Here is a 14,668-nt window from a genome sequence, read left to right as displayed (position 1 = left end):
TAAATTGTTCAAAGGGAAAAACATACCCAATGGTACTTGGAAAGCAGATTATCCCTATCCCCTTTATAGTTAAAGCCAAACCTTGTTTTCTTTGTAACCATGGTAAACAGAAGGGATCTCCAAGCATTCCAGGGAGACCTGTGTCTCTCCTTCAGATTTTTCATTCTGCAATGTTGGCCAATGGTTTTCAATAAAAAAGTTTTTGTTCTTCCCTGCTTCAATAATTGCATTCTCTTGAACCCTGTCCCTTGCTCAATCATCATTATCCTCTGACTCTACAGATAGGAAATGAATGATGGTTGACTTCCTCCCCTGGGAAGGTTTAGTTAAGACTGAAGGTCTCCATGGTCATAAAGCAGGAAATGGGAGAAGATAGGAGAGATGCACTTGTAGGTGTCCAGTATGATAAAGAATGTAATGATCCCTTCTCACAGGGACCCTGTATTCAAACAAGGGTGACAACAACTCCAGAGATAAATCTAGGTAGAAGAGAAACAAAGAATATCTGACCCCTTTACCAACAGCTGCCACTGTCTGAGTATTACAGACAGATCTGCCCCACTCCCACTGAGTCACATCTTTCTTCTGCTAACTTCTTAAGTTTTCTTAAAAAAGAAACATGTTTCACTTTGACCTGTTGTTGGCTCTGCCACTGTCAAATTTGATTGGAGGTGCTATTTTCAATTGTTTGGATGGGAATATTAGGAGAGTTCCGCTGGTTAGCTTCTGCTAATCCACCATCTTGGCTCCAGCCTATTCATGTAATTCTTCTTTGTGATGTCTATAGTCATTTTGAATGGGTTTTATTTTCCTATATCTTCCTGCTTGATATTTGTTGGTAAGACACAAAAATTGAGGATTGTTTTGTTTTTAAATATCTCATTACTTAGTTGAATATTTTAATTGTTTAAATAAAATTTTAGTTGATACTTTAGGGTTCTTTAAACAGGCCATCATATGATCTGCAAATACTGAACACCCACCCTATACTTATTTCTTCACTGTCTTTTTTATTACTATAGCTTCCATTTATAGAATTGTTTCTAAAATTAATGATGATAATTAATGTCCTAATTTTACTCCCAATTTCATTGAACAGACACTTAAAATTACTCTGCTATATGTATTGCTAACTCTTGGTCTTAGCTAAATACTATTTACCTCCCATCTCTAAGCCTGGCTTTCAATTCACTGAGTACCCAGCTGCCCCCAAGTGGAAAATCTTTTAAACATGTGACTGTAATTATTTTGCTAATGTTATAAATTTAATATTTTTGAATTGGTAGGTATATTATGATCTTCAATTTTCTTTTCTTTCCTTTGTCTTTCCCTTGTGTAGGTATCAATACTATGTAATAGCAATAATTTAAATAGAATTAAATATTTTTATAATAGTTTATGTAAGATTGGAATTGATCTTTCTTTGAAAGTTTGATAGAATTTACTTGTAATTTTATCACTAGAAACAAAAGAAAATTGTTGAGAGAATAATAGGAATGGCATCTTAGAAAAGATGTCATTAAAACTGACATTTTAACAAAATTGGATGAATTTAATCATTTTATAGTGGGGGGCACAAATGAGTCATTCCACACATAAAAAAAGTGTGAGGATGCTTTTTTGCCTCATGAGAATTTAACAACTTTACAACTGTTTAACCCCTTCCAATTTCCTGTTTGTTGAGAAAAGGGAAGGAAAAAAGGATTATGTTGGTGATTAAATAAGGAATAAGTAGGTAGAACTCATTTCTTATCACTGGAGTATTCTAGAAGCAGAATACACTGATATGGAAGGAGTTGGGGGAGCAGGCATCATATGAACCTTCACTTTTCTCTGAATAGAAAAAAGAGGGTTGAATACTTATTCCCATACATAACTTCTACATCCCCTACACAGAATTGTGCCCTTGCATTCACCTTTTCAGGGAAAAAGAGGGAGATAGACAAAAGAGATAGACAGACTTAAAAGTCATAAAAGGGAAGGTTTAATTGAGGAGGGCAACTGACAAGCAGAACAAGACTTCTTCCTTAGAAAGATATATCTATTAACAGTAAATTGGACTGATTCCTTCCTCATTCATGAAGTGTAGGAGGCAAGGATGGACCCCTTCATTGCGAGGCTAATGAAAAATAGACAATAGTCCAAAACATGCTGTAACTCCATTATCCACCCTTCTGATCACAGGGCCCAGTGCAGAAAGCAAGGGCAGGATAATGACCACAGCTGGAGAGCCAGAGACCATAATGACTACAACTTCCAGCCCTGCAGTAAGAACACACTCTGTTCTGGCAACAACAGTCTCAACCACTGCCTCTGATATTGACTTGGAAAAAATCACTTTGCCTGCTTCCTCTGCCTTGCCAGAGACCATGGTAGCACCAGCTGCCTGGTCTGGAGTGGAGATGAGCCCATCTGAAACTATGTTCATTGCAGAGGGCTCAACACTACCTGGGACTGGGACAGAAGGAGGGAGCCCCATAGGTGTCCCTTCACACCCTGCTACCCATGACACCACAGCATCGACCACAGCCTTCCCCTGGACCAATGTGCTCCCAGCAGGGTCTACAAGCACTTCAGCCACAAGTCTTTCCAGTGTCAGTAGAGAAGATCCAAAGCCAATGACCTCTCTGGACACATCTGCTTCAGAGACCACAGCCATGGCTACTGCAATGGAAGAGCCAGCCCTGACTGAATCCACAGTCACAATGAACATCAGCAGAGGAGCTGAGGCTGTGGTTCTGTCCACAAGTGATTTGCCCACCAGCTCAGCTGTCCCACTCATTCCCACAGATAAAGTATCTACCAGGACCACCATGACCACTATTGCAGACACTGGTAAGAACAGTTCCTTCATTATCTTCCCTGCTGGAACATGGGGTTATAATTTAGTGAAATACAGAGAGTAAAACAGTCATCACAGTTATGGACTCTGAGTCTGACATGTCCATGGAGGAGGTTAACCTTGTCCTTTATCCCTTAATGACTCATGAGAGTTTTTGATAACAATAGTAAGAGCATGCATTCATTCCAGAGGACCTGAGTTCAAATCCTAGATGGGATATTTTATTCCCATATGAGGAAGATTGATCAGGAAAGACAGATAATAAGAATGGAGCTTTTAAGGGATGGAGAAGATAAGCCTTTTTTTAGAATTCTGACTACACACCCATTTTGCAGTTATAGACAAAACACCTCCTGGTACTTTGTGGTATTCATGCATGCATGTGGTCAATAGTTTTCATTCACAGTCCTTCTTTTGTCATCTATAACACAAGGCTCTCACCACCACTGGGACAGATACCAGCCCTACATTGCACAGGACACACTCTTCAACTACCAAAACCTCATTTGAGGTTACCCCTATGACTGAGAACATGACATCAGTTCTCCCCAAGACTGATGCCACAAATCTAAATTTTAGCACAAAAATCATATACATTGTCTCCCTTTCCCCTGTAGTTACTCTTAGCCCTAAGATCCCAAGTTCAGTGGTAGACAGAAACACAGATGTCCCACTGACCACTTCTAAATCTCCAGTGTTCTTAGACACTCATCCTGGAGGCTCATTGGTCACCTCTGCAGATTCAGCTGTCCTGGGGACTACTGCTCATGGTGAGCTACATGAAGTCTTAGAAAAAGACTTACACAACTTTCCTTGACCACTTTAACCTTAGAGATCACACAAAATACTGTTATAGCAAAAGTGATAGAAGGTAGCACTTTAGCTCCTCCAAAGGATCAACACAGGAACTGAAAAAAACTCACCCATTCCATTTCCTACGAATCTAGAAGAGATTCCAAAAGGTTCTGAGGCCTAGAGAAACAAGCCCTTCCTCTCTGTGGCCAAAAGTGACCACAGTGACTCCTTTTCATTATTGGATTGGGTTTAGGTCTGGATGCTGTTAACCAGCCTGAGCTGTCTGAAATACAAAGTCCACAAATCGTCACTGAATTCTCCCAGAAGAGTGATGCAGGATTCCCATTGTCTTCTACTGCAACTGAGGCAACTGGAGCAATGACCATAACATCTTCCACTCTCCTCTCAGGATTGGGGGAGAGCCAGTCTTCCATAGGCAGCATTTCAGGAACAGAGGCCATCGGAGACTCTCCCACCCTGTTCTCCTCTTTAGAAAGCACCAGTCCTGAGTATGAGTTGAGCACTGAAGAAGCACTGTCTACTCTGCCAACAGAAAAATTACTCGAAATGGTCTCCAGATCACTTACTATTATTTCCAAGATGCCTTCTAATGTCACTGCTTCAGCATCAAGGACAAATCTCCAAGGGTTGGAAAGTCAACGCATGTCTGCCCTGGAGGCCAATGATGACCTAGCAGTAGGCACTGGCCCTGGTGTGACCTTTACCTCTCCAATATCAAAGGGCACATCTTTTAACAATATGGATATAGATGTGGAAACTGCGTCAAAATTAGCTCCATGGTCAGCCAGCTCCTCATCACAAGTAGAAGCCAGTTCTCCCGATCTGGTTGTCACCACAGGAGATGAACCCTCACTAGGAATAGAACCTCACAATCCCATTCATGAATCTCTGAGTCCAAGGTCAGGATTCTTTCCTGCCTTAAGTACCTCCAAGACCTGGACAAGCACAGCTTCCCTTGAGGCTGCTACTTCATTGGAGGACCCAGGGCCAGCCGGCCTGAATCCAGAGACTGAGAGAAACCCACAGGCAACACCAAATCCAGCTATCACCCTGCCTCCAGCCAGCACAGAGGAAGTTTGCACAACAGCATCTCCCAGTCCTCCTGACACAACCACAGAGGGCAGCAGTGTCCAGGCAGGGACAGCCTCTATTTCTGATGAAGTGCCTTCCACTTCAGGCCTCTTCCCAAGTAAGCATATTTTAAATAAGCTTCCCAGGGAGGGAATTGGGGTGTGGCTTGGAGGAAATGGGGCATGTCTGTGCAGGGAGGGTTGGTTTGTGTCTTTCTCAGGGGAAGAATCTTCCTCCCAGGTCCTTCCTCTCTTTAGCCTTCCAATGGGCCACTGTAGGGACTTTTTCTTGGCTCCATATCTGTTGAATTAGTGTCATCTCTGCAGGCTTCCTCATCTCCATGCAAAGGATAGTTTCACAATCCTTGTGCTAAAGTGATTCTCTTCTTATTGATGGGATTCTGATTGCACTCAGTCTAACACATGTAGGGACTGTCCATCACTGACTTAGTGCTTTGAAGGGGAAATTTTTATTATTTACCCTGTGGGGGAAAGTCAGAGAAGCCATGTATTTTTGGATTTAGCAGTTAGTAGCAACAATCCTTTGGGTGTACATTAATAATACTTGACTGAGCTCTGGGTTCTCCCCTCCTCTCTTCCTGTAGGTGGTGATGCTGTTGTGGTGCCAGTCACACGTGCCCAAAGTCTTAGAGCACCAAGATGCACAGTAGCACCGATAAGCAGCCCCCTGACCCCTGTTTTTATTCCCACAGGTAAGTAGGTACCTCCTCTCTGTCTCTGTGTTGGAGGTTTATCCTTTTTAGGGCCTTGTTTCCCAGTCTTACAGAGGAAACATGAAATTATTTTAGAGATCAATCCTCAAGAACTCTTCTGAACCTCTGATTCCTTTCTATGTACAGCCTGGAGATGAGGAGTTTTAGAGGTAGAAGTGAGGTTCCCACTGCCAAGGTCTTTTATATAATTAATCATAGGCATAAAATTGGAAGGAAACTTTAAAGTATCAGCTATTATGTATAACCTCTCATTTTACAGATATGGATACTGAGGCCTAGAGAAGTAAAGTAATTAGCTCAGGGTGATTGGATAGGACTGGAAGGGACCCTCAAAGGTCACCTAGCTGAATGCATCATTTTACATATGGGAAAACTGAGGCCCAGATAAGTTAAGTGGCATGCCCCAGGATACAAAAGTAGAAAGAATCAGAGGTGAGATTTAAACCCAGGATTTCTTCTTCCAGAGTCATTGTTCTTTCCACTCTATTATGTAGTACTTCAAGGTTAAGAAGAGAGTTCAGACCTAGCACCTCCCATTGAATGGCTAAAGCTCTTTCCACTTTGGGGAAGGTTCCTTCTCTGAACTCTCCAAGGGTAGAGAATTTGTTTTTAAAAATTTATTTACATTCTCAGTATTTAGGGCAGGCCTGTTCACACAATAATCACTTAATAGATAACTGATTAATTGCTTTGATCTAATGGGTACATTGGTGAAATCCAGTTTGTTAGAAAAATTTGTCTTCAAAAGTTCTCTTAGACCTACCAACTGTTTGCCTATGGAAAAGGGAAGGGGAAGAGACTAAGCATTTATGTAGCACCTACTCTGTGACAGGCAATATGACTAAGCATTTTTTAGAAATATCTCATTTAATCCACATAACAACCCTAAGGGTTTGGTGTTAGCCCCATTTTTCAGATGAGGAAAACAGAGGCAAGCAATGACTGATTGACCTTCCCAGGGTCATACAGCTAATAAGGTCTTAGATTAGATTTGAACTGGGGCTTTCCTGACTCCAGACTCAGCACTCTCTCCACTTTGTCATTTAGTTACTTCTATGGGCCAAGCCACAGAGGTCCTAGTGTCAGTTGTCAGGAATGGAGACAGACCCAAAGGCTCTGCTCTTGAGCAATGAACTTGGAATAAGGTGAATGATGCAGATATGGGCAAGTCACTTTATCACTGTGAGCCTTGACATCCTTATCTACAAAAGAGGATAATAATAGTTGTAGGAACTTCCCTTTAAGGTAAGTTTCCATGACCTTCTTCCTAACCTTTGCATAATAATTCACTTGAACCTTTGATGATGAATCACACTTGGGGCCCACTCTTTTAGTGCCAAATCCCAGGGATTTACCTCTAAGTCTTATCCTTTCTGAGGCATTGTTCTTCAACCAGACATGCTTCTTGGTCACTAGTTTATGCATTGGTTCCTACATACTAGCTCTGTGGTTTCAGTGACCTGGTCCTATGATGCTATGTCCTCTGAGTTTTTCCAAGAACTCCTGTAGCCAGAAGATCCTGGAATTGTTCAGTGGTCAGAACTGGAAAACTGGACCTCTCTGATGTCATGGTCTCCACATTGCTCCTGGCAGCCCATCAAACCTGGTGGGAGGAGGTCAAGTTTGGAGCTGTAGGTGTGGTTAGAGATGAGGATGAGGAGACAAATACCTCTAGATGATCTTATGTGAGGAATGGGGGCAGACCATCAAGCCATTTTCTGGACAAGAAACTTCAAGGAAGGGAAGTGTGTCCCATGTACCATAAAATCCCTAAAACATCCTTTTATTCAGCTGTGACTGATTTTCCTCTCTTAATTTACTTATTGACCTTGATAGTAAGCCAATCTGAACAAGGAGAGTTCAGGTATCTATTTCCAATGGAAATCACCTGTGCTATTAGAGAAGCTGTATGTCATTCAGCATTGCTGAGAAATCAAGTCATGTTGCTTAATAACCTCTGATTGATGCTTTTTATCTTTAAAATTTTTGACTTTAATGAAAAAATAATTGAAGTCAAAGATATTATATTTTCCCATTTACATCTAGTAACAATTTTTAATATATGATTTCTGAAATTATAAATTTGAAATTGTCTCTCCCCTTCCCTTCTGTTGTCCTGCCTCTTGGAGATGTTAATAATTTGAAATGGATTATACATGTATTATCATATAAAACATAGGTCTGTATTGTTCATTATTATTAGAGAACATTCATATAAAACCAGAACCATAAAATGAAACTGTTCCTAATGTGGAAATGAATATGCTTTGATTTGCAACTGACTCCCATATTTCTCTCTCTAGAGATAGAAAATAATCCTTATCAAAATTCCTTCAAACCTGTCCCAGATTGCTGCCTTTCTGAGAGTAGATTTGTCTTTCACAGTTGATCATCTTAGAATATTTCTGTTACTGTGTACAATAATCTCCCTATGCTGCTGATTTCACTCTGCATCGGTTCATAAAGATCTTCCCTGCTTTTTCTGAAATTATCCTGTTCATCATTTCTTATAGCACAATAATACTCCATCACCACCATATACCCATTCAGCCACTCCACAATTGATAGATATCCCCTCAATTTCCAATTCTTTGCCACCACACAAAGAGCTGCTATAAATATTTTTTGTACAAACAGGTGCTTTCCCTTTTTTTATTATCTTGTTTAGATACAGATCCAGTAGTGGTATTATGGGATTAAGGACTATGTACAATTTTATAGTTCTTGGGACCTAGTTCCAAATTGCTTTATAGAATGGTTGGCTCAGTTCACAAGTCCCACCAACAGTGCATTAGTGTCCCAATTTTGATATATACTCTCCAAAATTTATCACTTTCCTTTATTGTCACCTGGACCAATTTGATAGGTGTGACGTGGTACCTTGGGATTGTTTTAACTTGCATTTCTGAAATCTAAAGTAATTTAGAACATTTTCCCAGATGATTATTGATAGCTTTGATTTTTACACCTGAAAATTGCTTTTTCACATCCTTTAACCATTTGCCAAATTGGAGAATAACTTGTTTTCTTATAAATTTGAGAACTAAGACCTTTATCACAGAAACTTGTTATAAAAAATTTCCCCCAGTTTGTAGTTCCCCTTTACTCTTGGTTTCATTGGTTTTGTTTGTACAGAAGCTTTTTTTTTAAAAATTTAATTCAAAATTATTTATTTTATATCCTATTATGCTGTCTGTTTCTTGTTTGGTCATAAATTCTTCCCTTTTTCATAGATATGGAAGGTAAACTATTGTATGTTTTCCTAATTTAGTTATAGTATTACTCATTATATCTAAATTATATAGCCATTTTGACTATATCTTGGTATAGGGTGTGAGATACTAGTTACTGATCAATACCTAGTTCCTACCCCATATAGCATAGAAGAATTGGTTAATTTGATTGAAAAAAAAAAGGAAAGAAAATCAAATTACCAGTATCAAAAGTAAAAAGAGTGACTTCATCCTCAATGAAGAGGAAATTAAAGCAATCTTTAGTAGATCATTTACCCAATTATATGAGAATAAAACTGATAATCTAGTGGAAATGGCTATATATTTACAAAAATATAAATTTCCCAGATTAACAAAGGAGGAAATAGAATATTTATATGATTCCATTTCAGAAAAAAATAAACTGACTAAGCTGTCAAAGAACTCCCCAAGAAAACCGCCCAAAGTCAAATGGATTCACAAGGGAATTCTCTCAAAACTTTAAAGGGCAATTAATCCCAATGGTATATAAACTTTTTGGCAAAATTGGCCAAGGAGTGTTACCAAATGCTTTTTATGACATAACATATAGTGCTGATACCTAATCGAGGAAGAGCAAAACAAAGAAAATTATAGATCAGTTTCCTTAATGAATATTGATATAAAAATCTTAAATAAAATACTAGCAAAAAGGTTCCAGCAATGTATCACAAAGATGATACATTGCCATACACCATGGCCAGAATGGGATTAATACTAGGAATGCAAGACGAGTTTAATACAAGGGAAACTATCAGCATAATTGACCAGATCAATAGCAAAATTAATATAAAATACATGATTATTTCAATATTTCAATTTCAATAGATGCTGAAAAAAAAAACCTTGACAAGATTCAAAACATATTCCTGTTAAATAAAAAAGAAAAAGCATAGGAATGAATGGATATTTCCTTAAAATGCCAAGTAGTATCTAAAACCATCAGCAAGTGTCATCTGCAATGTGTATATAAAAAGAGGGGTTAAGTTGTACCCAAGGGATTGAGCCTTTCATTATAGAGAGGGGGAAGAGAGGATAACCCCCCACTTCTCAAAATGGGGTTTAGGGATATAGGTGATGTTTAGGGTTGGCTCAAAGAGAGAAGAGGGGATTTGAAGATTTTCCCCCTGCTTCCTTCCCTCCTTAGCTAAAGCTGCTCTCCCAGATTCACTCTTGTCCCCCCTCTACTACTTGAGATCAAAGGAACTCCCCTTGGTCTGTTCACTCACACTCAGCTTGAGAAACAGATAACTTTTTTTAATGTCAACTCAATCAGCTAATACAAAAGAATAACTAGCATGGAAAGAATGGGAAAAGAAAAGTAGGGAAAGGGGGTCCTTTCACCTCCCTCCTTGAGTTTGGGGGGAACTCAGGTCTTGGCAGTCTAAGCCCCCTGAGAGAAAGTCAGGTTGACTCACCCCTGAGCAACAGGAGCTGAGGTAAATTCTGCTCAGGTTTCTCTTCAGAAAGTTCCTTCAATTAGGAAACCCTTGGGGCCCCTCCCCTGTCAAGGTGATCAGTTTCACACCCTCTTCAGCCTGGCACTTTTTCTTTGGTGCCAGCCTCTATCACAAATGGGCATAACTTAGAAGTCTCCCAATAAAATTAGGGTTGAAGCTAGGATGGCCCTTTATCACTATTGTTTAACATCATATTAGAAATTATGGCTTTAGGAATAAAGGTAAGAAAAAGAAATTGAAGGAATTAAATTAGGCAAAATTAAAAAAAAAAAAAACTTTTACCTCCCTCCCCTATTGAGAAGTCAAGAGATATGATACCCATTTTCCATATGAAGTCATGCAAAACATTTCAACATTAACAATGTTGTGGGGAGAGAAAACAACAAAAGTAAAAAAAATTAAAATATTTGTTTTATTGCACTCAGAATTCATCAGTTCTCTCTCTGGAGGGGGAATAACATTAATGGAGAGCTTAAAAACTAAAGGGAATGGGGAAGCTAGCTGGTTCAGTGGAAGAGATCCAGAAGAATCGATGATCTTGGGTTGAAATCTGACCTCAGACATTTCCAAGCTGTGTGACACTGAGCAAATCATTTGATCCCAATTGCCTAGAACTTTCCACTGTTCTGCTTAAGAACTGATATTTAGTATCCATGTTTAGGATATCCATGTTTAGGCTGAAGGTAAGGGATTTGAAGTATAAAACTAAAGAGAGGATTTTATAATGTCTGTATAACAGGTGAAGTCTGTGTTCTTTTCCTTTCCTAGGACAAATTTCTAAGTCCATGAGGACTCATTGTATAAACTCTCCTTGTAGATTGTAAGCTTCTCAAGGGCAGGGGATGTTTTATTTTTGTCTCCATGTTTTCAATACCAAGAACCATGCCTGGCTTTGTGTGGGTGCTTAATAAGTGTTGGTTAATTGATTTTTTACAAGAGATAAAATTTGTAAAATACTTTGCAAATCTAAAAGTGTTACATTTTATTATCATCATCATATGAAAAATATGCTTACCTTTCAACTTATGACTTGATGTGGCATCTATCCTGGGCCCCCTTTTCTGGTTACTGAGTTTTGACATTTGAGAAACAGTGGTGGTACAGGGGGGGGGGAGTAAGAGGAGTTAGTAGTAGAGAAGAAGAAAGGGTTAATTAAGCATCTACTATGTACCAGGCTCTGGAGGGAGGTGCTATTATTATCCTCATTTTATAATTGAAAACATGAAGGCAGAATTTAAGTGACTTGAGAACTCAATGGGAGTACAGACTAGCTTAGGTACCTTTGTTTCTAAAATGTTTTCTGAAGTCACTGTTTGAGCACCAGGGACAGCTGACCAGGAGTCTGAAAATCAGAACACAGCTACCCTGGAGGCCAGCATTGCTTCAGTAGTGAAGATCAGTGCTGTGGTGACCAGGATCCTTCTGCTGTCAAACATCACTGCCTCTATAGCATGGATATGGAGATTGTATCAAGTTCACCTTCCTGGACTGCCAGGCCCTCATCACAGGGGGAAACAAGCCACCCCTATTGGTGAAAGAGTCCTTGGTAAAAGGAACTCAACATCATGTGGCCAAGCCTCATTCTGCCTTTACCTTTTGGGCAGCCTCCACAAGCACAGGCTCACCTGGGGCTACCTCCTCATTGGAGAACTCCAGGTTAGCCAGCCTGACAGTAGAGTCTGAGATGAGTTCAGGAGAAACATCAACTCTCGCTATCATCCTGACCCCAGCTAGCACAAAGGAAAGCTGGACATCAGCTTCGCTGAGCCCAGCTCCCACAGTACAGAAGGCAGCAGCGCTAGGGCAGAGACAACTTCTCTTTTTGCTCATGTGCCTGTTAGCTCTATCTAAGGAAGAATGCTTGAATCAGGCTTCCTCTTTAGCACTGGAGGATGGGGGTCACATGTGTCCAGGGAGGAGAGCTTAACATCTCAGGGGAAATCACTTTCCCTCCCATTTCCCTCTTAGAGCTTTTTTTGGTATACTTAAGACCTTGTATGACACCTGTTGGGTCAGTAAATGCATTTCAGGATCCCTCATCTCTCTATAGTATCATAATCTGGTGGTCCCTGAGCTACAAGGACCCTTCTGTGGTGATTAGTATTGAATCTAACATATATGGAGCCTGTAGAATAATAGCAACATAGGGAAAATTTCCTTCGGCAGAATCAGTGTCAGTGAGTTGAATACCATTCATTGTGTCTGCTCTGTTTCCCCACACTCTGCAGAGCACAGGGTATAGGAAGAAAGACCCTTAATCTTAAGAAGCTGACAGTCTAATTGGGGAGACAATATGCCAACAACAACAATGTGCACACAATCTAAAAACAAGATCAGTTGGAGATATTCAAGAGAAGCAGGGCACTAGAATTTAGAAGGATCACCTAAGAAGCAGAGGAGCTCTTAGCAGGGACTTGAAGAAACTCAGGGAAATGAGGAAAGTATTCCAGATTTTTCTTCCAAAGATCAAATATTACAACATGACATATGGATATATTCATAAAAATTGCAGCCATTGTGTTTATACAGCAGAGCTTTACTTGAGAATGGCCCCTCCCCAGAGTGAGCTAATATATTGAAAATACATTCTCTATCCTCCCCCAAACCCCACTCCCACTTGAAGTTGCAGTATCAATATAAAGTAACTGGGTGCAACACAGTAGGAATATATTCAATTTGGTATAGCCAAAGTTGAATTGAGATCGCAAAGTGAGTGCAAGGAAGAGAAAGGAGAGGGTTACAGGGCAAGTAGGAATAAGATATAAGAAGAACAGAAAAAAAGGAGGAGATGGTCATGAAAGGCTTTGATTGCTAAATGGGGTATTGTATTTTATCCTTAAAGCAATACATACGGAGTTATTGAAGTTTATTGAGTAGGAGAATGACATGGTCAGACCTAGGTTTTAGGAAAAGCACTTTCGCAGTTGAATGGAACTGGAGTGAGATGGGATTTGGGACAGGGAGACCAAATAGAAAAGTACTGCAATAGTTAAGGCATGAGGCCAATACCAGAGCAATTACAGGGTTATATGAGACAGAGGATATGGGAGAGATATGATAAAGGCAAAATCTATGGATCTTGTCAACTCATTGGAATATGGTGGGTGAGAAAGGTAAGCAGTCAACAATGACCTGGTTGCCTACCTCTTGCCATTCTGGTTTAGAGTTTCCATTAAAGAAAAAATAAGACTTTTTTTTTTAAGAATGATGACTTGGCTTGTGAGCCTGGATGATTTGAGTGGACAGTGATATCCTGGATAGCCATAGGTAATTTAGAAAGGGTTGAAGGTGTTGAGGGGAAGACAATGAGTTAAGTTTGGACATGTTGAGGCTAAGATGTCTACAAGATGCACAGTTCAAAATTTCCAACAGGCAGTTATTCAATAGCAGTTGTAAGTCCGGAGATCACCATAGAGGTTAAGGGATGGATGACCAGATTTGAGAATCATCAGTATAGAGATGATGGTTAAATCTTATAGTTTATGAGAATACTGAGGGAAATCTTATAGAAGAAGAGAAGGGCCCAGCTCAAAGCCTTATAGGGCACCTACATTAATTCATGAGCTAGATATGTTGGTTGTCTCTCGAACCGAGGATGACGATTGTCTTTGTGCGTTTTTGTGCACAAAGACACCTGTGCATGAAGATTTAAGTGGAAAAGTCAATGCACAGAGACAGTCCCACTCTCTCGGCGTTGGAAGCCTGGGTCCATTGGCACGAAAAGTCGTTACACCTGGAGACTTCCTCAGCTGCATTGCATGGCCGTGTTGTCTTTTGTGCTCCATCACACCCTAAGCACTCCACAGTGCCTTGCTGCATCGCCATCTCAGCCATTGAACCTTCTTGTTGGTTTCTTCCGCCTGTTCCACCAAAGCAGTCTTCACATTCTGGGTGAGCAAAGCCTTAGTTCACCAGGGGTCGACATCGACCCGATGGCTACTCTCACAAGGTTTAGCCAGCCTGTCGAAGCCATTGCCCAGGGTGTGGCATGCTAGCAGCTATTAGGAGCCACAAGTGAGAGCTGGCTGTCAGGTGAGGGTCAGTGGCTGGAGAGCTTCCCTAGAAGGGCACGACAAGCCATCCATACCAGAGATATTACCCCTCCCTGAGCACCCCATACACCCCTAAGCTAGATAAGAATCTAGCAAAAGAGACTAAAGAGAGTGGTCATACAAGTAAGAGGAGAACCAAGAGAGTTTTGTTATAAAAATGAAAGAGAATAGGATGATGGTATCGAAGGCTGCAGAAAGCTTAAGAAGAATGAGGATGAAGAAAGAGCCATTGAGAGATTTATGCAATTAAGAGATTGTTAATACCATTGGAGAGAACAATTTCACTTGAATGATTTTGAAAACCAGACTGTAGTTAAAAACAGAGTAGGAAGAAGAGAAGTGAAAGCACCTTTTATAGAGAGCTTCCTCAAGGATTTCAGTCACAAAAGGGAAGAGAGATAGGAGATGATAGCTCTCAGGGAAAGGTGGATAAAATGAAGGCT

The 14,668-nt window shown here is 40.2% G+C and overlaps 1 protein-coding gene across 5 annotated transcripts in view; it reads left to right on the top strand.

Annotated features, from left to right (window-relative positions):
- Positions 1 to 14,668, top strand: part of LOC103093577 (mucin-16-like) — a 93,699-nt gene that overhangs the window by 51,959 nt on the left and 27,072 nt on the right. For all 5 annotated transcript variants that reach the window (XM_056820570.1, XM_056820569.1, XM_056820568.1 and 2 more), the window contains exons 14-16: positions 2,185 to 2,835; positions 3,891 to 4,847; positions 5,334 to 5,441. In XM_056820570.1, the coding sequence (XP_056676548.1) occupies positions 2,185 to 2,835; positions 3,891 to 4,847; positions 5,334 to 5,441 (1,716 nt within the window). The remainder of the gene's footprint in view (positions 1 to 2,184; positions 2,836 to 3,890; positions 4,848 to 5,333; positions 5,442 to 14,668) is intronic.

Source organism: Monodelphis domestica, chromosome 3 (assembly GCF_027887165.1).
Source record: "Monodelphis domestica isolate mMonDom1 chromosome 3, mMonDom1.pri, whole genome shotgun sequence".
NCBI classification, from domain to species: domain Eukaryota; kingdom Metazoa; phylum Chordata; class Mammalia; order Didelphimorphia; family Didelphidae; genus Monodelphis; species Monodelphis domestica.
Note: the sequence above shows the minus strand (reverse complement) of the source record. Positions and strands in the feature narration are given on the sequence as shown.